Consider the following 24,408-nt stretch of genomic DNA (forward strand, 5'->3'; position numbering starts at 1 on the left):
ACTCAGAGGGTGGTGCAAGTAAGGAACTAGTTTGTAGTTGCCAGCGGAAGTGATGGATGCGGTTTGATTTCAGCATTTTAAAAATTTGGATGAGTACATGGAGAGCGATCGTTCTGGTACAGGTCAATGGGACGAGGAGTAAAAAGTTTGGCACAGACTAGATGAGCCGAAGGACTTGTTTCTGTGCTGTAGTGCTTTATAACTCTATTGAAAGACAGCGAATTCTACAAAGATTTACCTAAGTTATGAGCGAGGTGAAGATGACCCAAACACAGTGTAGGACTCTATTTGTTGTCTATCTATGTTATATTTTGTGTGGGTGATTTGTCACGGTAGAAGCGAATGAGTATGGTTACGTTTTTACGCTTTGTCTAAGTTCACTTTAGTCTAGGCAGAACCAGAAAAGCAGCTGGAATTATATTTTTTGTTGACTCCCTTAGAAATGCTTAAGTAGACTCAAGATCGCTGACGCTACCGCTTATTTTGTTATATCGCTAGTTTTAGTTTCATTAGTTTGTTGTCATTACAAAATTGTTCGTCTTTGCTGGTTTATTAATAAAGGACCGAAGGCACTTTCTTCGACTTAGAACTTCGTTATTGTGGATAGCGCGTCACTGAGTGTCAACCCCTGTGCTTACTCTCAGCGGTTTCGGTTTGTTTTCCAGTATCCGCTCCCCGCTGCACAAAGATCTATCGCTCAAGTGAGGGAATGCAGAGAAATGATCTGTTGTGTTTATCAGTGGCTCGTCTGCTGCAGTGCCGGTAATTTTTATGAAGGGATTCCTGCTACAGAATGTAGTGGAAACTGATCAGCAGGAAATGGTGTGAGCGTCACGCAAAACGCTGAAGGAAGGCAAGTTGGGCAGCATTTATGCAGGGAATGTTGACGAAGAATATTACGGTAATTGTGATAATGGGAGAAATGTAACATCAGAATCTTCACATAGAGGCCAGTGACAGCAAAACAACAGACTGTAACTGAAGGAAACCTGATCACAGGCATCGGGAGGCCATGAGCTATTTTCTGAGAATGACTCAGGGTGGGAGCACAGATGCTCCGTGAAGAGAATCAGGTTTCACCCCGTTACACAGACAATGCTCTGCAAGAAGGATGCATGCAAGACAGTTAATTCCGGATCTCTTCACAAGAATCACAACCTGGTGCACCTTCACAACACATCACCCCCAGCTGCATCTCCTTCCATTTCACCATCTGCACCTACTGATTCTTTGATGTATTCGTGAGTTCACACTGTGCTATGCATTAAGTCCCATTATATGGTCACTGCTTAATAAATAATATTGTAATACCCTATGGTAGGGGTGGCAAATCTGAGAGCATGTCCCCTTATTAGTGATAACATTACAAAAAATTCTTTCACACCTATCATTTTTAGTGGAGATTACACTGATTATTTAGTTAGTAATTGGCGGAGATTGTAATTGATTAATTAATTAATTATGGACTTTTTAAAGGAAAACTGGTTAGACCTGTTGCTTATTTACCTGTATGCCTTGTTCTATGATTAATTAACGTATAACAGAGACAGACTGAAATAAATGAAGCATTTTAGAAAACCCATTAAAATATCAATAATAACCATTTTAAAAAGACAATATCACTTCTAAGTAGCATTGTAATTACAAATGTTTATTATCTACATATTGATATGTATACCAGGGCTGTGAGGATTTCAAAATGTATCATGCAACCTCTTGTGTTCTTGCAATCGTCTAGCTGGTGCCAGGCTGATGTGAGAAGTTTCCTGTGAAAGCATCTCACTACTTTCAGGTTGTAAAAAAAATTACTGCTTTATTTAACAGTAAAGATAATCATTATGTAACTTTTTTATTATGGGTAGGATTTAAAATGGCATATGCCAACGAAATTTCTGACTGCACAATCTGGGGCACAGGTGAAATGGGTTTGCCTTCCCGCATTTTGCCTTCCGCGAAACCTTCCTTTCTCATCCATCCTTGAGTGCCAAGTAAGGTATCAGGTACGAGCAGCATTCGTTGCCTCTGGGCTTCCACTTGAAGGGGTTCAGCACAATGGGGAAATCTTACTGAAGCCTATTGGATATTGAAAGACCTGGATAGAATGGACGTGGAGAAGACGTCTTCACTGGTAGGAGACTAGTCTCCTATTTTTCTCAGAATAATGGGATGCACATTTAGAACTGAGATATAGTCATTGAAAGTGGGCATGCAGGTACAGCAGGTGGTGAAAAAGGCGAATGGTATGCTGGCATTTATAGCGAGAGGATTCGAGTACAGGAGCAGGGAGGTACTACTGCAGTTGTACAAGGCCTTGGTGAGACCACACCTGGAGTATTGTGTGCAGTTTTGGTCCCCTAATCTGAGGAAAGACATCCTTGCCATAGAGGGAGTACAAAGAAGGTTCACCAGATTGATTCCTGGGATGGCAGGACTTTCATATGAAGAAAGACTGGATGAACTAGGCTTACACTCATTGGAATTTAGAAGATTGAGGGGGGATCTGATTGAAACGTATAAAATCCTGTATGGTGATGTCTGTTATTTGTCAAGTAGGGGACCGTGCACAATTCTGATTTGATGGAGACGGACGTGAGAGTACAGAGGAACATCTGGAAAACTTCTGAAATGGCCGCTTCGCTGCCGCTGCTACTGTATGGTAACCGGAATCTCCGGAGCAGAAGGCCCCGAATCCTCGGCTTTGCTTGTTTCAGCATTCGGGGTGAGGTCGAAGGCGCTCAGCAGAGGATGGCGCTTGGGAGGCTGTATCGGAGGGGCTGGTCGGAGGCTCGAAGTTTTCAGACGGATGGACTCAGTGTTGGCTGTGGTCGGCTGCTTCCAAGGCATCGGCAAGTTAACAGTGCCTGGAGGTTTATGGCAGGGAGTTTCTCCCTTTTGCAGCCTGCTATCGGGGACTCGGGAGTTGATTGACTCGGGAACTTTGAGATTTTTTTTTACCGTGCCCATGGTTTGTTGTTCATGAAATTATGGTATTGCTTTGCACTGCTGTAACTATATGTTATAATTATGTGGTTCTGTCAGTGTTAGTCTTTGGTTTGTCCCGTTTTCTGTGATATCACTCTGGAGAAACATTGTATCATTTCTTAATGCATGTATGCATTTCTAAATGACAATAAAAGAGGACTGAGTGTTCTCATAATCTAATTTATAATCATTACCACTATTGTGTTCTTGCTGTTACTGCTTCTCCGTGGATTGTCACCTTGTCGTGGTGGAGAAGCTTGTGTGGTCCTGTGATCCCAAGAGAAGTCACCCATGGCGGTAAGGTCAAGGGTGAGGTCCCTGACAAAGAACAATCCAAACAAGACCTCAACGGTGGAACAGGTGGACGAAGTTACTTCGAACTCAACGGCTGTGAAGTCGGATGAAGGCTGCAACAAATCCATCAGCTCCAAGCGTTGTGGTTTCCATGCCATTGGAATCAGTTGGTTGATTTGTGAAGTATCGTGTGCTTCTTGGAGTGCAACATCAAGTACACGTTAAACAAATACACGCACAGGCGCCTTCGCTCTTTGGGCCACTTCTTCAGAACGAAGACCATCATCCTCGACCTCAAGGGATAGCCACGACAATGACTGCTTCCACTATTTCAATCAGAGAAAGTTGCGAAGTGTTACCTATCTTGTTGAAATTGATAAGTACTGGTTAACTTTTTTTTCTTGTATACATTCCAAAAAATCTGCATCATTTATACTTTTAACAAGATATCACTTGCAACTACCATTTTTAAAATAGAAATCCCCTATTTTAATGACCATTTTTTACTGGATTACCTGAATTATTTGTAGTTCTGTCTCCCTCTGGTAACTTGGGACCATTATTGAGACCAGCCTCTGAAAGTGCCTGAGGTTAACTCAGTTGTTGACTTTTCCATCACTCCTCACAGTTGCAATCATTTCATTTCACATTTTGCTTCTTTTTATCCCCATCTAATTAGAAATCCCTGTAACCAAGGAGTAATAAATAATGTGCTGGAGGAACTCAACGGATTGGACAGTGTGTGTGTGTGGTGGGTGTGTGTGTGTGTGTGTGTGGTGGGTGTGTGTGTGTGTGTGTGTGTGTGTGTGTGTGTGTGATGAAATTGTTGACGTTCTGGGTCAGGCTCTAAAGTGGAGAGTGAAAGGTAGCCGGTGTGGAGAGAGGGATAAGGGTGAGACAGAGGCTGGCAGGTGATTGGTGTACTGAGGAAGAATGAAGAATGTCAGACAGGTGGTCAGATTGGGGAGGGGTTATGGGCGGAGTTGGGAGGCAGAGGCAGGTGAAAGCAGATGGAGCAAGATTTCGGAAGGAGGAAGTTGGAAATTTTAATTTGGTTCCATCCAGGAGGATGAGGATTTCACAATCTCCCGTTCAACCAGGAATGTTGAAAAGCAGCTTGTGTCTGCTTTCACAATCCATGTCCTAGGCTCATTGGCTGCATTTCCTTGTTTAAAGAATTTAATTGTTCACATAAATATAACTGCAAAACACTATCAACTCCTTTATTTATTATTGTGCAATTGCTTATTCTGCCATGCAATGTCCCTTACAATGCAGCTCATCATATCCTGATGAAGGGTCTCGACCAAAAAGGGCGACTTTTCTCCACTTCTTTTTGGATTCCAGACCTAATCAGTTCCCCTCTACCACCACTCTGCTCCGTCTAGCGGAATTAGTCCTTACTCTTAATAATTTCTCCTTTGGCTCCTCCCACTTCCTCCAAACTAAAGGTGTGGCTATGGGCACCCCTATGGGTCCTAGCTATGCCTGTCTTTTTGTTGGCTTTGTGGAACAATCTATGTTCCGTGCATATTCTGGTATCTGTCCCCCACTTTTCCTTCGCTACATCGATGACTGCATTGGCGCTGCTTCCTGCACGCATGCTGAGCTCATTGACTTTATTAACTTTGCCTCCATCTTTCACCCTGCCCTCAGTTTACCTGGTCCATTTCCGACACCTCCCCCACCCCCTTTCTAGATCTTTCTGTTTCTGTCTCTGGAGACAGCTTATCCACTGATGTCTACTATAAGCCTACTGACTCTCACAGCTATCTGGACTATTCCTCTTCTTACCCTGTCTCTTGCAAAAATGCCATCCCCTTCTCGCAATTCCTCCGTCTCCACCACATCTGCTCTCAGGATGAGGCTTTTTATTCCAGGATGAGGGAGATGTCCTCCTTTTTTAAAGAAAGGGGCTTTCCTTCCTCTACCATCAACTCTGCTCGCAAACGCATCTCCCCCATTTCAAGCACATCTGCTCTGACTCCATCCTCCCGCCACCCCACTAGGAATAGGGTTCCCCTGGTCCTCACCTACCACCCCACCAGCCTCCGGGTCCAACATATTATTCTCAGTAACTTCCGCCACCTCCAACGGGATCCCACCACTAAGCACATCTTTCCCTCCCCCGCTCTCTCTGCCTTCCGCAGGGATCGCTCCCCACGTGACTCCCTTGTCCATTTGTCCCTCCCATCCCTCCCCACTGATCTCCCTTCTGGCACTTATCCTTGTAAGCAGAACAAGTGCTACACATGCCCTTACACTTCCTCCCTTACCACCATTCAGGGCCCCAGACAGTCCTTCCAGGTGAGGTGACACTTCACCTGTGAGTCGGCTGGGGTGATATACTGAGTCCGGTGCTCCCGATGTGGCCTTCTATATATTGGCGAGACCCAACGCAGACTGGGAGACCGCTTTGCTGAACACCTATGCTCTGTCCGCCAGAGAAAGCAGGATTTCCCAGTGGCCACACATTTTAATTCCACGTCCCATTCCCATTCTGACATGTCTATCCATGGCCTCCTCTACTGTAAAGATGAAGCCACACTCAGGTTGGAGGAACAACACCTTATATTCCCTCTGGGTAGCCTCCAACCTGATGGCATGAACATTGACTTCTCTAACTTCTGCTAATGCCCCACCTCCCCCTCATACCCCATCCGTTATTTATTTTTAAACACACATTCTTTCTCTCTCTCTCCTTTTTCTTCCTCTGTCCCTCTGACTATACCCCTTGTCCATCCTCTGGTTCCCCCCACCACCGGTCTTTCTCCCCGGACCTCCTGTCCCATGATCCTCTCATATCCCTTTTGCCAATCACCTGTCCAGCTCTTGGCTCCATCCCTCCCTGTCCTGTCTTCTCCTATCTTTTTGGATCTCCTGCTCCCCCTCCCACTTTCAAAACTCTTACTAACTCTTCCTTCAGTTAGTCCTGACGAAGGGTCTCGGCCCAAAACGTCGACTGTACCTCTTCCTAGAGACGCTGCCTGGCCTGCTGCGTTCACCAACAACTTTGATGTGTGTTGCCTGACTTTTTATTTTCCCTGACCTACTGAGTTCCTCCAATATTTTATATGTATCTGCAAAATCTCCAGCATTGCCTCTCCATCTTGAAATTCAAAGTTAAAAGTAAATTTATTACCAAAGTACATATATGTCACCATGTACAACTGAGATTCATTTTCTTGTGGGCAATCATAGTAAATGCAAGAAACACAATAGAATCAATGGAAGATTGTACCCAAAAGAACAGACAAACAACCAATTTGTAAAAAAAATACACTGTGCAAATACAAAAAGCAAAAGAAAACAAAAATAAACAAGCAATAAATATGGAGAACATGAGATGAAGAGTCCTTGAAAGTGCGTCCATAGGTTGTGGGAGAAGTTCAGTGATGGGGTGAGTACAGTTGAGTGAAGTTATCCCCACTGGTTGAGAGGTAATAACTGTTCCTGAACCTGGTGATGTAGGTCCTGAGGCTCCTGTACTTTCCGCCTGATGGCAGCAGTGAGAAGAGAGCATGGTGGTAGTTATTAATGATGGATGCTGCTTTCCTGTGACAGCGCTCCATGTAGATGTGCTTGATGGTGGGGAGAGCTTTACCTGTGATGGACTGGGCCGTATCCACTACTTCTTGTAGACTCTTCTGCTCAAGGGCACTGGTATTTCTATACCAGGCCATGATGTAACCCGTCAATATACTCTCCACCACACATCTATAGAAGTTTGTCAAAGTTTTAGATAACATGCTGAAACTTCTCAAACTTCTAGAAAGTAGAGGTGCTGCTGTGCTTCCTTCATTACGGCACTTACAAGCTGAACCCAAGGCAGATCCTCTGAAACGATGACACCAAGAAATTTAGAACTGCTGACCCTCTCCACTTCTGAGACCGTGACAAGGATGGCTTCTGGACTTCCGGTTTCCTCCTTCTGAAGCTAATAATTAGTTCCTGGGCCTTGCTGACATTGAGTGAGAGGTGGTTGTTGTGGAGCCGCTCAGCCAGATTTTCATTCTACCCACTATATGCTGCTTCATCACCACCTTTGATTTGGCTAACAACAGTGGTGTCATCAGCAAACCTAAACATGTTATTGGAGCTGTGCTTAGCCTCACAGTCATAAGTATAAAGCGAGTAAGGCGGGGGCCAAGCACACTGCTTTGTGGTGCAACCCCTGCTGATGGAGATTATGGAGGAGATGTTGCCAAACTGAACTGACTGGGGTCTACAAGTGAGGAAATCGAGGATGCAGTTGCACAAGGGGGTATTGAGGGCAAGGTCTTGAAGCTTATAGACTAGTTTTTAGAGGACAATAGTATTGAATGCTGAACTGTAGTCAATGAAGGGCATCCTGATGTATGCATCTTCACTGTCCAGATGTTCCAGCATTGAGTGAAGAGCCAATGAAGTGGCATCTGCTGTGACAGTAGGCAAACTGAAGTAGATTCAAGTCACTTCTCAGGCAGATGACATGTTTTGTCACCAGCCTCTCAAAGCACATCATCACGGGGATGTAACTTCTACTGGACAATAATCATTGTGGCAGGTTACCACATTCTTCTTGGTCATTGGTATAATTGAAGCCTACTTGAACCATATAGTTACTTAAGACTGCTGAAGCGTGAAGTTTATGATATCCATGAACCACCATTAAGCACATCTACACAGAGTCCTGTCGCAGGAAAGCAACATCTATCTTCAGACTCTCACCACCTGGGTCATGCTTTCTTCTTTCTGTTGCTATCTATGTTTATTGCTTTATTTATTATTATTATTAAGACTATAAGACATAGGAGCAGAATTAGGCCATCTGGCCCATCGAGTCTGCTCCACCATTCAATCATGGCCGATCCTTTTTTTCTCCTCCTCCTCAACCACACTTCCCTGCCTTCTCCCCATAACCCCTGATGCTATGTCCAATCAAGAACCTATTAATCTCTGCCTTAAATACACCCAATGACCTGGCCTCCACAGCTGCATGTGGCAACAAATTCCACAAATTCACCACCCTTTGGCTAAAGAAATTTCTCTGCATCTGTTTTGAAAGGGTGCCCCTCTATCCTGAGGCTGAACCTCTTGTCCTAGACTCTCCCACCACAGGAAACATTTCTTTTTTCTTTTATATTTGCAGTTTGTCTTTTGCACATTGGTTGTCTGCTCTGTTGGATGCAGTCTTTCATTGATTTTATTGTTTCTTGGATTTACTGAGTATGCCCTCAAGAAAACAAATTTCAGGGTTGTATATGGTGACAATAAATTTTCTTTGAACTTTCCAGGCAGTTGATCCACACAGCTCTTTAGTACTTAGTCAAATTCCCACTTCTTGTCAAGCTAGTTGAATCCTTACCAATAACTAACTTACTTGATGAAAATAGGTTTGGCTTGCTGAGATGCAATGATACACATTGTGTACAATCCCACCTCCCACGAGAAAATCCTCAATATGTGAAGTTTCTAAACTTCCACAAGATGGCATTATAATCTCAACAGTAACAAAGTGCTAGTTATTACTTAAGGCTCTATCTAATTTGTAATACTGTAAATTATCCAATATCATTTACTGCAATGGGTCAGATGATTTCTGGCATCTTTGCATTGTCTTGCTACAAGACCATACGATATAGGAGCAGAATTAGGCCATTTGGCCCTTTGAGTCTGGTCTGCCATTTGTTCATGGTAGATCCAATTATCCTCAGCCCCATTCTCCTGCCTTCTCCCCAGATCCCTTCATGCCCCAACCAATCAAGAATTTGTCAACCTGTGCCTTAAATATACATAAAGATTTGGCCTCCACAGCTGCCTGTGGCAACAATTCCACAGATTCACCACTCTCTAGCTAAAGAAATTCCTCATCTCCATTCTAATTGAATGCCCCTCTAGTCTGAGGCTATAACCTCTGGTCTTAGACTCTCACACATAGTAAACATCCTCTCCATGTCCACTCTATCAGGATCTTTCACCATCCAATAGGGTTCAATTAGATCACCCCCCTCCCCCTTCTGTATTCTAGTAAATACAGGCCTAGAGCCATCGCTGTACACATTCAGCACAGCATTGTGGGCCGAAGGGCCTGTATTGTGCACAGGTTTTCTATGTTTCTATATGAGAAGCCATTCAATCCTGGAATCATTTTCATGAACCTCCTTTGAACCTTCTCCAGTTTCAGCACATCCTTTTTAAGATAAAGGGGCCCAAACTGCTCACAATACACTGAGAGGCTTTATAAAGTCTCAACATTACATCCTTGCTTTTATACTCTACTCCTCTTGAAATGAAAGCTAACATCGCATTACCTGTTTGTCTAACCAATCCCAGACCTAATGCAGAGCCTGTGAACCAAACCAGTCACATACCAAGATGTACTGTGTTGCACCAGGGATGTATAGAAAAAAATGGTAGTCTACAAACTTGGTTAACAAAATGTTTATTTTGTTTGTACCGTTTCCCCCTTCCTGTAAAATTGCCTACTGACTTTTGGAAATTACTATTTAAAAAATTTACACAACTGTAAACAACCTGGTCACAAGTATTTGAAGTTGATTCTCCAGTTTAAACAGAGAATAACAGCACTTCGTTACAAGTGTTGCAAGAGAAGGCCAGCTGAATTAAATTAAATTCATTTGTTTGGAAGGACTCCTGCTTTTGAATGAATACCCAAGAAATAGTACAAGGTTTGGTTAGTTTATATATTTTCTTTCAATGAAATGTGGTTTCACAGCTAGCAGCTGACCACTGAGGTCCATTTTACTCTTTCATTTACCTTCAGAAAGGGTTAAAATTCACTCATGATGCTCTTTTAGGCTGCATAAATTCCTTTAAGTTTTTGGTCTTTATATGCTTCAGAACCTCAAAATCTGCAAAATAAGCTTCAAAACCTCCCCCTGCAACTGAATCCTTGACCTCCTCATTGAAAGACCATACTCAATGCAGAATGGAAATACTTTCTCCTTGCTGATAATCAACACGAGCGCACCTCATAGATGTGTGCTTAGCCCACTGCTCTACTTTCTCTACACCCATGCCTTTGTGGCTAGGCACAGCTCAAACATTATCTATGAATTTACTGATGGTACACACAACTGTTGTTAGCAGATGGTGACGACGAAACATACAGTTGCGAGATAGATCTGCTAGTTGAGTGGTGTCGCAACAACCACCTTGCACTCACCATCAGTAAAACCAAGAACTGATTGTAGATTTCAGAAAAGATGAGCAGTTTCAAGTTCCTGGGTATCAATATCTCTGAAGATCTATTCTGGGTCTAACATATTAATGCAATTATGAACAAGGCATATCAAGTTATTTTTCATTGGAAGTTTTGGCATGTCACCAAGGACTCTTGATAAATTTCTACAGACTGCAGGACATGTTCTCTTCTTATTACTACCATCAGAGAGGAGACACAGGAGCCTGAAGATACACTCAATGAAGCACAGCTTCTTCCCCTCTGCCATCAGATTTCTGAACGAACAATACACAAACCCATGAACCTCACTATTTTTACTCTTTTTGCACTAATTATTTAATTATATAGATCTCATTGTAAGTTATAGAATTTTTGCACTACAAATTTTGTGACAAGTCAGTGATATTGATTGTTTAACATCAAAGAACAGGACTCACCAATAATCTTGCTTTCAAAACTCAGTATGCATTGTACAAAATCCAATTAAACCTTAATCCAGGTAGATATAATGTAATATAAGAGAACTCAGGGTAACAGATTCCAGCATGAAGTCTGGAACTATCGCTGAGCAGCAGTGAACCATCTGATTGGCCTATCAGCATTTCTGATCTGGCTACTGTTCACGATTGCACATAACAATACAAAAAGAATGAACTGTAGAAATGGGAGTCAAATGGAAAATTCAGTACTGGACTTATCCCTTCCACAAATGAAAATCAAGGAATTGCAAATGCTGGAAAAAAGAAATAAATACAAAAATGCATCAAAAGATATTGCCAAGAGCTGATCAAGTCTTCTAATAATTAGGAGTACAAGTAATCCAGGTTCAACTCCTATTTAGCTGTCCAAGAAGTTTGTCCATTCTCATGACCACATGGGTGCTCTAGTTTGCTCCTACATTCCAAAGACAAACTGTGCAGGTTAGGGTTAGTAAAGTGTAGGCATGCTATGTTGGCACAGGAAGCATGGTCCCAGCCATCCTTGTGGATGTGTTAATCATTATTCCAAAAATGACATTGCACTGGATGATTTGATGTATGAGACAAACAAAACTAATCATTGCAAGCGTTCCAGCACCTTCACCAGTTCAGAGATGTATTTTTCCATAATGCATTTATAATCACCAGGAGGGATCTTGATTGTATGTAATAGGTAGCCACGAATTTTGGTGTGTTTCCCCAATTACTTTTTGTATTCTAGACTACATGGCTGTAGAGGTGGTGGTAATAGGGAACAGCAAAGATGAAGTTTATTGCCATGATATTCAGACTACTATAGTGGTTATAAACCCTACAAACTCCAATTCTATCAAGGAACCTATATAGAGACTAGGTATTCTACAACAGATGGCTCACAATCACAAAGCCTCCCCACCATCGTTTCCACTCAATTTAAGAATGTGATGGAAAGATTGCTTGAAAACACATTAGGATAGAGTAGTCTGCTTTAATTTCTGCTATTGGACCAGCTACCCCCTCCACTGTTTCAGGTTTAATATTGGCAATCACAGTTGAATAAAGGGTCCATTTTTCTGCTTTACAACTCTAATTCATGGATTCATTTGGGAACTTACCAACTACAACTCCAAGCCTGTCGATTTTCAGCATTCTCATCGCATCCAAATCACCCTTTACTTTCATAGTGTACACATCCAAATCACCCTTTACTCTCATAGTGGGCCCATTATTGCTCTAGAAAATATTTATTCATTATTGAGAGACAGAATGGAATAGGCCCTTCCAGCCCTTCGAGCCACACTGGCCAACAATTACCCCATTTAGTGCTAGCCTAATCACAGAACAATTTAGAATGACCAATTTACCTATCAACCAGTACATCTTTGGACTGTGGTAGGAAACCCATGAGAGCATGTACAATTTCCTTACAGGCTGCGGCAGGAACTGAACCCAGGTCGCCAGTACTATGCCACCTAATGTCTTTGGGGGAGCACTGACAACAAAGATAACAATTCAAGCAATTACCAATATGATTTAAAAATTTCTATATACAATTGGCTTCATAGGGGAAACTAACTGCAGGAAAATAAAACTGATTTATGTACTTAGGTACTCTTACTATTAAAATGATTAAAAGGTAGCTTGAGATAAAACATATTAATTATGAATCAACCTTAAGTTTCCAAAAAAAACCAGCCACATTTATTTTCTTTCAGAACATTTAATGCAGATCAAAAGGTATAAAAATACAACACAGTGAAATGACTAAAGTACAAAGCTTTTTTAAAACTTTTTTTTTGCAAGGCGCAGACTATAAGCATTATAAAACATGTGATAATACATGAAGTCCACCCTCTGCAGAAGTCTCGTGGGGTCAGGTTTGTGTTTTGTCTCCTGCATCTAGTAGTTTACGCTGTAAACAGTTACATGTGAGGTCTCCTGCACAGCAGACCTCACTATCCTTGAGCGGTATTTTTCTTATTTTCCACGGTTGATAAAAATAGGTGCAGAATGTGGCATCTGTTGTGTGGAGTTAGCAGTCAGACAGTCTTTAGCCTATGACATACAATACAGAACATAAAACATTTACTCAATGCAACAGTTCCACTTTATCGACACATTAATAAGTACTTCACAGGCACTGCAGTTAAGAAACCAATGGGAAAAAAATCCTGGTCTCTGGATAACAAGTTATTGATTTCAAATTCTTTCAGATGATCTCTGAGTAGAATTATGTAACTTGACATCTAGATAGCTTGGAAGAACAGTTGTATTAATTGTTAGCATATGGTTCACAATTTGTAGCAGCTCGAATTTATTCCCAATTCATGCTAAGTGCTTTATTCAATTATGTTGCCATCAGTTGAGTTAGTCAGACTGCGGGAGTCTCATAATCAGCATTCCCTTTCATCACAGGGTCACAATGCAATGAGATGAATACAAATAAGGATCCTGATGTAAAGGAATGGTTTAATAAAAGAGATAAACTACAATTTTCAAATAATTTTAATCATCTTTTGTAATAGTGTACATCTTATTAATTATGCTTAAATAATAGATTTGGGAGAAACAGTAAATTAGTGCACCTGAAGATATTCAGTTATTTTGTTTCACAGTGAAGTCAATCCAGAATATTTGCATTAATCTATTTTCTGCCAGTTCCCATTCTTATACACCATTAAGGGGATATATTTAAGCACAGATATTGACTAAGTCAGTTAATTAAGCCAACACAGTGACTTGACACAAGCCAGAACAAGATCCCTTGAATCAAAAGACAGGAAGGGATAAGAAAGCCCACGAAGCCTATCTTTCCAAAAAGTCTTGTCCATCGGAGTTTCCAAAGGTTTGTTAAACGCACCTGTAATGCCCCGATGAGCTTTAGGCATTAGATGAGGATAACTTTTTGCATGAGAACATTCCTGGCATTAACCATATCAAAGGTGTTTAAAGTTCTCATGTCCAAGGTATGCAAAATGATTTCTAAAGGGGATATGAATTAATTCAAATGTTGCGCAAGAAATCTAAGCTTTTAATTTAAATTATTTAGTAAGTGTAATTCCAAAATACATTAGGAACATGATCATACTTAAAATTAAAAGCTGCGCCCTTCACTTAAATGTGATTTAAAAGTTTTAATTTTCTTCATCTTTCCTCAGGTTGGACTTGCAGTTGAAGAGAAGTATTTTGCTTTTCAAGTGGTGTTTTATTACATGGATTTATGAGAAGAAACATAGTTCTATACAGATTTGAATTCAATCTTATATTGTTGCAAACTGGAATCAAAGTCTGCATTTTAAAATTATGTTTGACAAACCTCCTGTCCACTAGTATGACATATTATTGTGGATCATATTTTAATTGATTAATGTTGAACAATATAAACTGGCAGTTTTGATGAAAATATGTGTGTAAATTATAGTGGAAAAAGCTTACCTCAACATGCAAATTATGCCTTTTTTAGTTGGTCAATCTAACAATTCAGTATATTAATTCAACATATCAACTAATAAACAATGTCCATTTGTCCCCTTCATGGTAACTGATAATTACATTTCTTAATATCTTTAAAGATTTTAAAGGCTCCTGTTGGATATTTCCTGAATGGTCCCCTAATACAATAAGATGGATTATTGACTCCAAAATTCACCTCATTATGACCCTGGACCTTTTTGTCTACCTGAACTGCACTTTGTAACTGTAACACTTTATTCTGCATCATTGCTTTACCTTGTACTACCCAAAAGCACTGTTGTAAGGGAATTGATCTGTATGGATAGCATTTATGGCAAGTTTTTCCACTATACCTCATTACATTCAGGCAATATGCCCGATTTACTTCGGGCCAGCTTGAACTACTGTGTCATTTCATTTTCTTTTCAGGCCACATACCCAAATTGTGCTCTATTTAACCTACAATATATATCTGGAACTTCCCCAACAGTCATCTTCAGAGTTAAAAATACTGTATCCCAAGCTTACATTTTAATTTAAATTTTCTAATACTGGCCTTCTCATGATCATCCCGGTAACTACTAGGCTCTAATTTCTTTTTAAACAGAATGAGTTTAAGTTAGGGAAGCAAGTCTTCCAAACTTTAAGAGCTGGGAACATACCTAACTAAAGAAATGAACTGTGACATTTCACATCAAATACACATCACTAATGTTATTCCCAGTAACTTTGCTTTTATTGTAGATAAGAACTCTAGGGTCAAACCAACAGGGTAAGTGCCAAGTGCAAGTTTCTAAGAATTCTAGCCACTGGCTGATTAAGTAATAAACTTGCAATCACATGTCTGATATAAAGTACATCAGCCTCAAGCTCTGTTAAAGAGATTTTATCCCGAGTCATGAACAAGAAAGAAATGATTGATTACCGAATACATGAAAATCAAGTATTGCCCAATAATATATCTCCTGTCACATTCATGAAATGGAGGTGTAAAATACTTGGCTTCAATGCAGAGAACAGTGCAGGATATTCTTAATGCAATATACCCTGCTTATAACTTTGATCCAAGCTATTTTCAGCATCAGTGTATTATTTGAGGCATAGATCCTCTTCCCTACCATTAGTGCACCCCCATCCCGCCTTAGGTTTGGAGAGAAAACTGGATCAAGGATCAGAATTTTCTCATTTGAAGGCATGCATAAGTATTCTGAAATGCAAGGACACATTAATAAATAATAAATTGTAATATGCAATACCTGATTTCCATCACTATGATCTATTTACAAAGCTCACTAATCATATCAAGTGGCAGTGATTCAATAATATAACAGTACACTGCAGATTGGACATAATTTACATCTTTAGATTCTGACATAGCTTACAAGAATCTTTATCTTATAGTATGATGCATCATCTCCAACAAAGATGTACAATAAGATACTAATTAAAAGCAGATTTTATTTAGCTGGTCTTTCTGGAATGTAAAGCTGTAACAAATTTTAAGTGTCATCTGATGCTATTTTCAACAAGTTACTCCTTCCTGCCCAAAACACAAGAATAATTGTTTCATTTCAGGATAATCACATCATTAACCAGCACTAACTAGAAACACTTCTCAACTCTTTAACCCACAGAAGCAACTTTGGATGTCTTACCAGCATTTATATATCAATCTGTACACATGGAATGAGTACTTTGGTGTATTAAAGGCATGATTTATCCTTAAAGATATCCCGGTAAACTATGCAAGAAATTGAACCGAAAATTTTAAGGTAAAATTTCAGAAATATACATCATAGGACTATGAAAATGAAAATTCTGGTGATAGAAAATAAGAATGGCACTGGTTTTTTTTTTTGGAAACCTCTATGGGTTAAGGAATTAACTAGTATTTTAGACATTCACAATGATAACAACACTCAGACTGCTTAAAACTGTATTTTGAAAAGGCTTCCAAATCTCTCTGCCAAAAAAATAACTGAACTCTATATACAGGCCAGTAAACAACAAAATGGAAAAAATATTTAACCTAAAATAATTAACTTTTTAAGTGACCTTTTTAATCCAAGCAAATATGTTTTAAATGTGCTGTAATTCTGCTAAGAAAAAAAAGGGGGGAAAAATGTAAAAATGCAGGACATCAGTTGGCTAAACCAGTAAAGTAGAACCCAAGACATGCAAAGAGGTTGGCTTCCATTCCTTGCTGGTTTAATATTTATGGACATGGATAATTAAATCTTCCTACCAAAATAAATGTGCTTTTCATGATGCCCAGGCTACTAGGTGAAACAGAATAAAATATAAACATCCTTTTGGACATCTCAAGAAAAGGAGAAAAACTGCTTTTAATGGAAGCACAACTTTTAACCAAATGTTTATTGTAGTACAGATCTGATAATTTATTTACAACAGAATTTTTGTGTCTGGTGGTTTTGTTTATTCAAACATCTGACAGTACAAGAACCTGAGATTCTATATTGCAAATTTTGAGTAAAACCAAACAGCTCCACCCTACTGCATTTTTCTCTGTCAATCCTGAAAAACAAAGTTCTTGTGCAGGGGAGATATCATTCCTCAGCATCTGAAATCTCAGATGCAATATGCTACCATGTGCCATTAAATGAAGTTACAAATTGATCACTGAAAATACATAGAGCAGCAAACAATAGCTCCAATTGCAACAGTAGTAACTGCAGCAATGTTAATGAGAATAGGTTTCCAATATAACCACCTTTTTCGTTTCACCTCAGTTTCATTAAGCTTCTGTTTCATTCGCTGTACTTTCTGCGCTGTACTCGCTATCCTATCCTCACGATGTCGTTTACGAATATTACTGGAAAGCAAACAAGAAAGTGATAGTGATCACATATAGAGTTTAAGAAAAAAGTTGAATGCAGTTTTTTAATACACAAAACAAAGGGTACAATATACAGCCGCAGACTTACAGTGACACAGACACCCATGATAAGCACAAGAGACATTCATTTGCAGTTCTATAAAAAGCATGTGACTGGTACCAATTTGATTGCTCCACAAAAAGACTCAATGAGCTTCCTTTGTTGCAACAATTTTATGACCAACTCCCTGATCATGGTCAAGTTGGAACACTGAAAAGGCAGCCTGCTACTCTGCAACTGCAATATGGTGCATACCAAAGTCTCAATACCCAAGGCTAATCATACATTTCCTAGTTACCAACTCAGAGCAATATCTGTGGAGTTCCAGGAAACCCAAAGATGATACATCTGATAGGAAAGAAACATAAAAAACAGGTACAAAGTTCGTTCTAATGCAGCAAAGCTGTGTTTCAATGACAAATCATATAATTGATAAATTGATTAATCCTTTAGAAGCATATTCCCCCACAAAATCTTTTTAAAAATCAGTTATCAGGTCTTCTTCATGTAGATATGATTAGTCATTCCAGAACAGTTTCATTTATTGATAGGACAATAACAAACATAATTCTAGTGGTTTGAGGGAAGAATTTAAAATTCACTTGCAAACATACTTTTTCTAAAAACTTGTGAAAATTGATTTCCATCAGTCAGTAGCCTCCCTTACTCTAAGTTTTAATTTTAAACCTCATTAATTCCTAAATGAGGAAAGTTGACATTGATTGAATATACAAGTAACAGCACAGTAAACACAAAAGGTCTATAGCACTATTTCTTCAAAAGCTGCATTTCAATGAAATAAAAATGGTCAAGCCAGCATAGTAAACAGTGTTTCCATTTTCCATGCATTAAACAGTGGAAATTAAAAATACTCTTTTGATGTTATAGAATACCTCACTTTCCCAAGCAAAAAAATAAACCTGCACTTGATCGGAAAGATGGATTCTAAGAAAGAAATTAGGTATTACTTGCATTAATCTGTAAAGTTACAAAAAGAGGATCAGGTCCAAATTATAATTTCCCAGGTTATACTGTCAATCATATCTGTGTAAGATGGGAAGCTACAAGACATAGAATAGCAGGATACTTGGAAGTGCGGAGGAGCAGAAGGATCTGGGGGTACATGTCCATAGATCCCTGAAAGTTGCCTCACAGGTAGATAGGGTAGTTAAGAAAGTTTATGGAGTGTTAGCTTTCATAAGTCAAGGGATAGAGTTTAAGAGTCATGATGCAGCTCTATAAAACTCTGGTTAGGCCACACTTGGAGTACTGTGTCCAGTTCTGGTCACCTCACTATAGGAAGGATGTGGAAGCATAGGAAAGGGTACAGAGGAGATTTACCAGGATGCTGCCTGGTTTAGAGAGTATGCATTATGATCAGAGATTAAGGGAGCTAGGGCTTTACTCTCTGGAGAGAAGGAGGATGAGAGGAGACATGATAGAGGAGTACAAGATATTAACAGGAATAGATGGAGTGGATAGCCAGCACCTCTTCCCCAGGGCACCACTGCTCAATACAAGAGGACATGGCTTTAAGGTAAGGGGTGGGAAGTTCAAGGGGGATATTAGAGGAAGGTTTTTTACTCAGAGAGTGGTTGGTGCGTGGAATGCACTGCCTGAGTCAGTGGTGGAGGCAGATACACTAGTGAAATTTAAGAGACTACTAGACAGGTATATGGAGGAATTTAAGGTGGGGGTGTTATGTGGGAGGCAGGGTTTAAAGGTCGGCACAACATTGTGGGCCGAAGGGCCTGTACTGTGCTGTACTGTTCTATGTTCTATGAAAACAGTTAATTGAAACAAGGGCCAGCACAAGAACCACACACAAAACCTCTCAAGCCATAAAGGAGTTCAGAAGTTCAGAGCCTGAGATACAAAACAGGTAGAGAAAGAACAGGGTGACATTTAATTTTTTTTTTTTAAAACAGACTCACTTCACATACTTTGCTTTGATCTCTTTTTCTTGTACAGAATTTTCTTCTGCGGAAATGTTGTTTGCTGCATCAGTTGCTTCGCCTACTGACAAATGAGGCGCCTTATTCTCATTATGCCGTGGAAGGGCTCGTTTTGGAGGCTGGGGTGGTGGAGAAGCATTGCCTGGTATCGGCTCCTGGTCTTCATTGGAAAGCTCTTTCCATCTTTTCTGTTAACAGGCAAAAAAAAAAATCATTGTTTGTTCAATAAGATGAGCACAAAAACAACTTGCTAAGCCTCAAAGTAAAGAAGCAAATCTTAAAAAAACCTTTTCATCTTACAAAGGTTTTGACAATCCCTCACCCAGTTAGACAACAGCAAGTATTTCAGAATTAGAATGAGGTTTAATATTACTGGCAACAGTACAGTGGAATACATTGCAAAACAAAACTGAATTACATTAAGAAATGCATACATTTTTATACATAATTTAAATTAGTGCAAAAAAGCACAAAAAGTAGGTAGTGTACATGGGTTCATTGTCCATTCAGAAATTTGATGGTGGGGGTTGGGGAAGAGCTGTTTCTTAAACGTTGAGTGTGTGTCTTCAGGCTCCTATACCTTCTCCCTGATGGTAGCAATGAGAAGAGGGCACGTCCTGGGTGATAGGGATTCTTGATGATGCATGCCACCTTTTGAATACATCACCTTTTGAAGATATCCTTGGTACTAGTGAGGCTAGTGCCCATGACGGAACTCAGCTGAGTTTGCAACTTTTTCAATCCTGAACAATGGCCCCTCCATACCAGGCGGCGATGCAACCAGCTACAATGTTCTCCACAGTATATCTGTAGAAATTGGCAAAAGTCTTTGGTGACATACTAAATATCCTCAGACTCTTAATGAAATATAGCCACTGTCATACTTTCTTTGTAATTGCACCAATATGTTGGGCCAAGATAGATCTTCAGAGATCCTGACACCCAGGAACTTAAAATTGTTCACTGTTCCTACTGTTGATCCCTCAATGAGGACTGGTGTGTGTTCCTTTGACTTCCCCTTTCTGAATCTACAATCAATTCCTTGACCTTACGATGAGTGGAAGATTACTGTTGTGACAGCACTCAACCAGATGATTGATCTCACTTCTGTACACCTCCTCCTCACCATCTGGAATTCTGATAAAAGACGTTGAGCTATCTGAGAGTGAAGCACCACAGACCACCTTTTGATGTTAAGAGTTTACCTTGTAAGAAGTAAAAGCCTGCAAACCCTGCCAGAGCAAATTAGAAATAACATCTCCTCCTCACTGATAATCAACACTGGCACACCTCAAGGATGTGTGCTTAGCCCTCTGTTCCACTCCCTGTAAACCCATTTCTGTGTGGCTAAGCACAGTTCAAATGCCATTATGAATTAGCTGAAATACTATTGTCAGAGTTTCAGATGGTTATGAAGAGGTGTACAGGAGTGAGACAGATCAGCTGGTTGACTGTTGTCAAAACAACAACCTTGCATTCAACATCAGTAGGAGCAAGGAATTGACTGTGGACTTCGGGAAGGGGGAAGTCAAGGGAACACACACCAGTACTCATCGAGGGATCAGCAATGGAAAGGGTGAGCAGCTTCAAGTTCCTGGGTGTCAACATCTCGTGCAAATTTCTACAGATGTACCATGGAGAAATTGAATCACAATTTGGTACAGAGGGGCCACTGTACAGGATTGGAAAAGGTGCAGGAAGTTGTAACCTTCAAAAGGCTGCATCCATCATTAAGTAACCCCATCACCCAGGAACAAGGTGACAGGAATCTGAAGGCACACACGTTTCAGGAATAGCTCCTTCCCCTCTGCCATCAGATTTCTGAATGGACATGAACCCAAGAACACTACTTCAAAAAAGACCATAAGACATGGGAGCATTTGGCCAATCAAGTCTGCTCCTTTATTCAGTTGTGGCTCATTCTTTTTACCCTCATCAGCCCCATTCCCCTGGTCTTCTCCCTGTAACCTTTGATGTTATGTCCAATCAAGAACCTATCAATCTTTACTTTAAATATATCCAATACCCTGGCCTCCACAGCTGCCTGTAGCAACAAATTCCAGAAATTCACCACCCTCTGCTTAAAGAAATTTCTCTATATTTCTGTTTTAAATGGACACCGCTCTATCCTGAGACAGTGTCCTCTTGTTCTAGTCTCCCCCACCATGGGAAACATCCTTTCCACATCTATTCTATCTAGGCCTTTCAACATTTGAAAAGTTTCAATGAGATCTCCCCTCATCCTCCTAAGTTCCAGCAAGTATAAGCCCAGAGCCATCAAATGTTCCTCGTATAACCCTTTCTTTCCCAGAATCATCCTTGTGAAACTCCTCTCAACCCTCTCCAATGCCAGAAAATCTTTTTTAGATGAGGAGCCCAAAACTGTGCACAATACTCAAGGTGAGGCCTCAACAGTGTCTTATAAAGCCTCAGCAACACATCCTTGCTCTTGTACTCTAGACCACTTGAAATGAATGCGAACACCACACCACTGACTCTACCACCAAGTTAACTTTTAGGATGTTCTGCACAAGGACCCCCAAGTTCCTTTGCACCTTTGACTTATGGATTTTCTCCCCACTTAGAAAATAGTCTGCACATTTATTTCTACAATCAAAGTGCATGACCACACATTTTCCAACATTGTATTTCATTTGCACTCTTGCCCATTCTCATCTGTCTAACTCCTGCTGCCGCCTCCCTGTTTCCTCAACACTACCTGCCCCTTCACCAATCTTCGTATCATCAGGAAACTTGGCAACAAAGGCATGTATTCCGTTATCAAAGTCACTGGTATACAGCATAAAACGCAGTCCCAACACCGAACCCTGCGGAACACCACCAGTCACTGGCAGCCAACCAGAAAAGGATCCTTCCTATTCCCACTTGCTGCCTCCTACCAATTAGCCAATGTGTTAACCATGCCAGTAACTTTCCTGTAACACCATGGGTTCTTAACTTGGTAAGCAGCCTCATGTGCAGCACCTCATCAAAGGCCTTCTGAAAGTCCAAATAAACAACATCCACTGCATCCCCTTTATCCCTCCTACTTGTAATCTCCTCAAAGAATTCCAACAGGCTTGTCAGGCAAGATTTTCCCTTAAGGAAACCATGCTGACCTTGTCCTAGATAGATAGATATATTTTATTAATCCCAAGGGAAATTTGGTTTCCTTACAGCCGCACCAACCAAGAATAGAGCGTAAGTATAGCAATACAAAAAACCCCAACAATCAAACAACAAAATGCAAAACTATGCCAGATGGAAAATAAGTCCAGGACCAGTCCATTTGCTCAGGGTGTCCGACCCTCCACAGGAGGAACTGCATGTTCGATGGCCACAGGCAGGAATGACCTCCCGTGCCGCCAAGTGTTGTATCCTGTGTCACCAAGTACTCCATAACCTCATCCTTAACAATTGACTCCAATATCTTCCCAACCACTGAGTTCAGGCTAACTGGTCTATAATTTCCTTTCTGCTGCCTTCCTCCTTTCTTAAAGAGTGGAGTGACATTTTCAATTTTCTAGTCCTCTGGCACCATGCCAGAGTTCAATGAGTTTTGAAAGATCATTACTAATGCAATCTCTACTACTACCTTTTTCAGAGCCCTAGGGTGCAGTTCATCTGGTCTGGGTGACCTATATATCCTTAGGTCTTTCAGCTTTTCGAGCACTTTGTCCCTTGTAATAGTAACTGTACTCACTTCTCTTCCCTCACACCCTTCAACATCTGGCACACTGCTAGTGTCTTCCACAGTGAAGACTGATGTAAAATACTCAATTAGTTCATTAGCCATCTCCTGGTCCCCCATTACTACTTCTCTGGCCTCATTTTCTAGAGGGCCTATATCCACTCTCATCTCTTTTTTTTTAAAACATACTTGAAAGCTTCTGCTATCCACTTCAACATTGTTTGCGAGCTTGCTTTTATATTTCATCTTTTCCCTCCTAATGATTCTTTTAGTTGCTCTCTGTATGTTTTTAAAAGCTTCACAATCCTCTATCTTCCTGCTAATTTTGTTTTGTTTTATGCCCTTCTCTTTTGCTTTTACATTAGCTTTGACTTCCCTTGTCAGCCACGGTTGTACTGTCGTTCCATTTGAATATTTCTTTGTTTTTGGGATACATCTATCTTGCACCTTCCTTATTTTTCACAGAGATTCACATCATTGTTGCTTTGCTGTCCTCCCTGCCGGCATCTCCTTCCAATTTATTTTGGCCAACTCCTCTCATACGACTGTAATTTCCTTTACTCCACTGAAATACTGCTACAACAGACTTTACTTTCTCCTTATCAAATTTCAAGTTGAACTCAGTATTATTTTGTTTGATCACTGCCCTCTAAGGGTTCCTTTACCCTTAGCTCCCTAATCACCTGCGGTTCATTACATAACAGACATCCCACCCTGCAAAAACTCATTTCAAGGAGGTAGCACCATCAATTAGCGGGAGACTTCCGGGAGTTCTGGATGTTTGCAATAGAGTAGCTCCTTAGCCGCCAGCCAGCTATTTAAATAACGTTAGCTATGCTAATGAATGAATGACACCTGTTAAACTCACCTCAACATGTCTTTTACATTTTAACCCACCATGGGCAATAGAAAAGTCACTGTTGCAAACTGTGCAGCCAGCAACACTGTCATTATTTTGACCCTTATTCGGCAGGGGTACACTTTAGTGTAGTCTGGGGTGACGTACGTTTTATATTTTCTTTTTTTGGAACACTCTGCCACTCTTTTTTTTTTGGAACTCTCTCGCTCTCGCTCGTGGTCGCTCTCACTCACGTTCGCTTTCTCGCTCTTGCGCTCGCTCTCTCGTTTGCTCTCAAAAAAAATCAATTTCTGGGACATTGTATATAATTTGCGGGCATCAGGGAGCCACTATTAATTTGCGGGAGACTCCCGGACCTTCCGGGAGAGGTGGGATGTCTGTACATAACACCCAACCCAGTATAGCTGATCCCCTGGTAGGCTCAACGATAAACTGTTCTAAAAAACCATCTCGTAGGCATTCAACAAACTCACTCTCTTGAGATCCATTTCCAACCAGATTTTCTCAATTGACTTCCGTGTTAAAATCTCCCACGACTTTCATAGCATTGCCCCTTTGACACACCTCTTCTATTTCCTGTTGTAATCTGTGGTCCACATCAGGGTCCTTTTACCCTTTCAATTCCTAACAAGG

At 40.6% G+C, this 24,408-nt stretch overlaps 1 protein-coding gene across 5 annotated transcripts in view; it reads right to left on the minus strand.

Annotated features, from left to right (window-relative positions):
• Positions 1-12,624: 12,624 nt before the first annotated feature.
• The window catches only part of LOC140197836 (tyrosine-protein phosphatase non-receptor type 2-like), a 93,528-nt gene continuing 81,744 nt past the window's right edge, over positions 12,625-24,408 (minus strand). For 3 of the 5 annotated variants that reach the window (XM_072258351.1, XM_072258325.1, XM_072258361.1), the window contains 2 exons: positions 19,205-19,413; positions 12,982-17,206 (listed from right to left, as the gene is read on the minus strand). In XM_072258351.1, the coding sequence (XP_072114452.1) occupies positions 17,011-17,206; positions 19,205-19,413 (405 nt within the window). In that variant the 3' untranslated portion in view covers positions 12,982-17,010. The other 2 variants (XM_072258342.1, XM_072258333.1) reach the window with 2 other exon arrangements.

This window comes from Mobula birostris, chromosome 1, assembly GCF_030028105.1.
Source record: "Mobula birostris isolate sMobBir1 chromosome 1, sMobBir1.hap1, whole genome shotgun sequence".
Lineage (NCBI taxonomy): Eukaryota > Metazoa > Chordata > Chondrichthyes > Myliobatiformes > Myliobatidae > Mobula > Mobula birostris.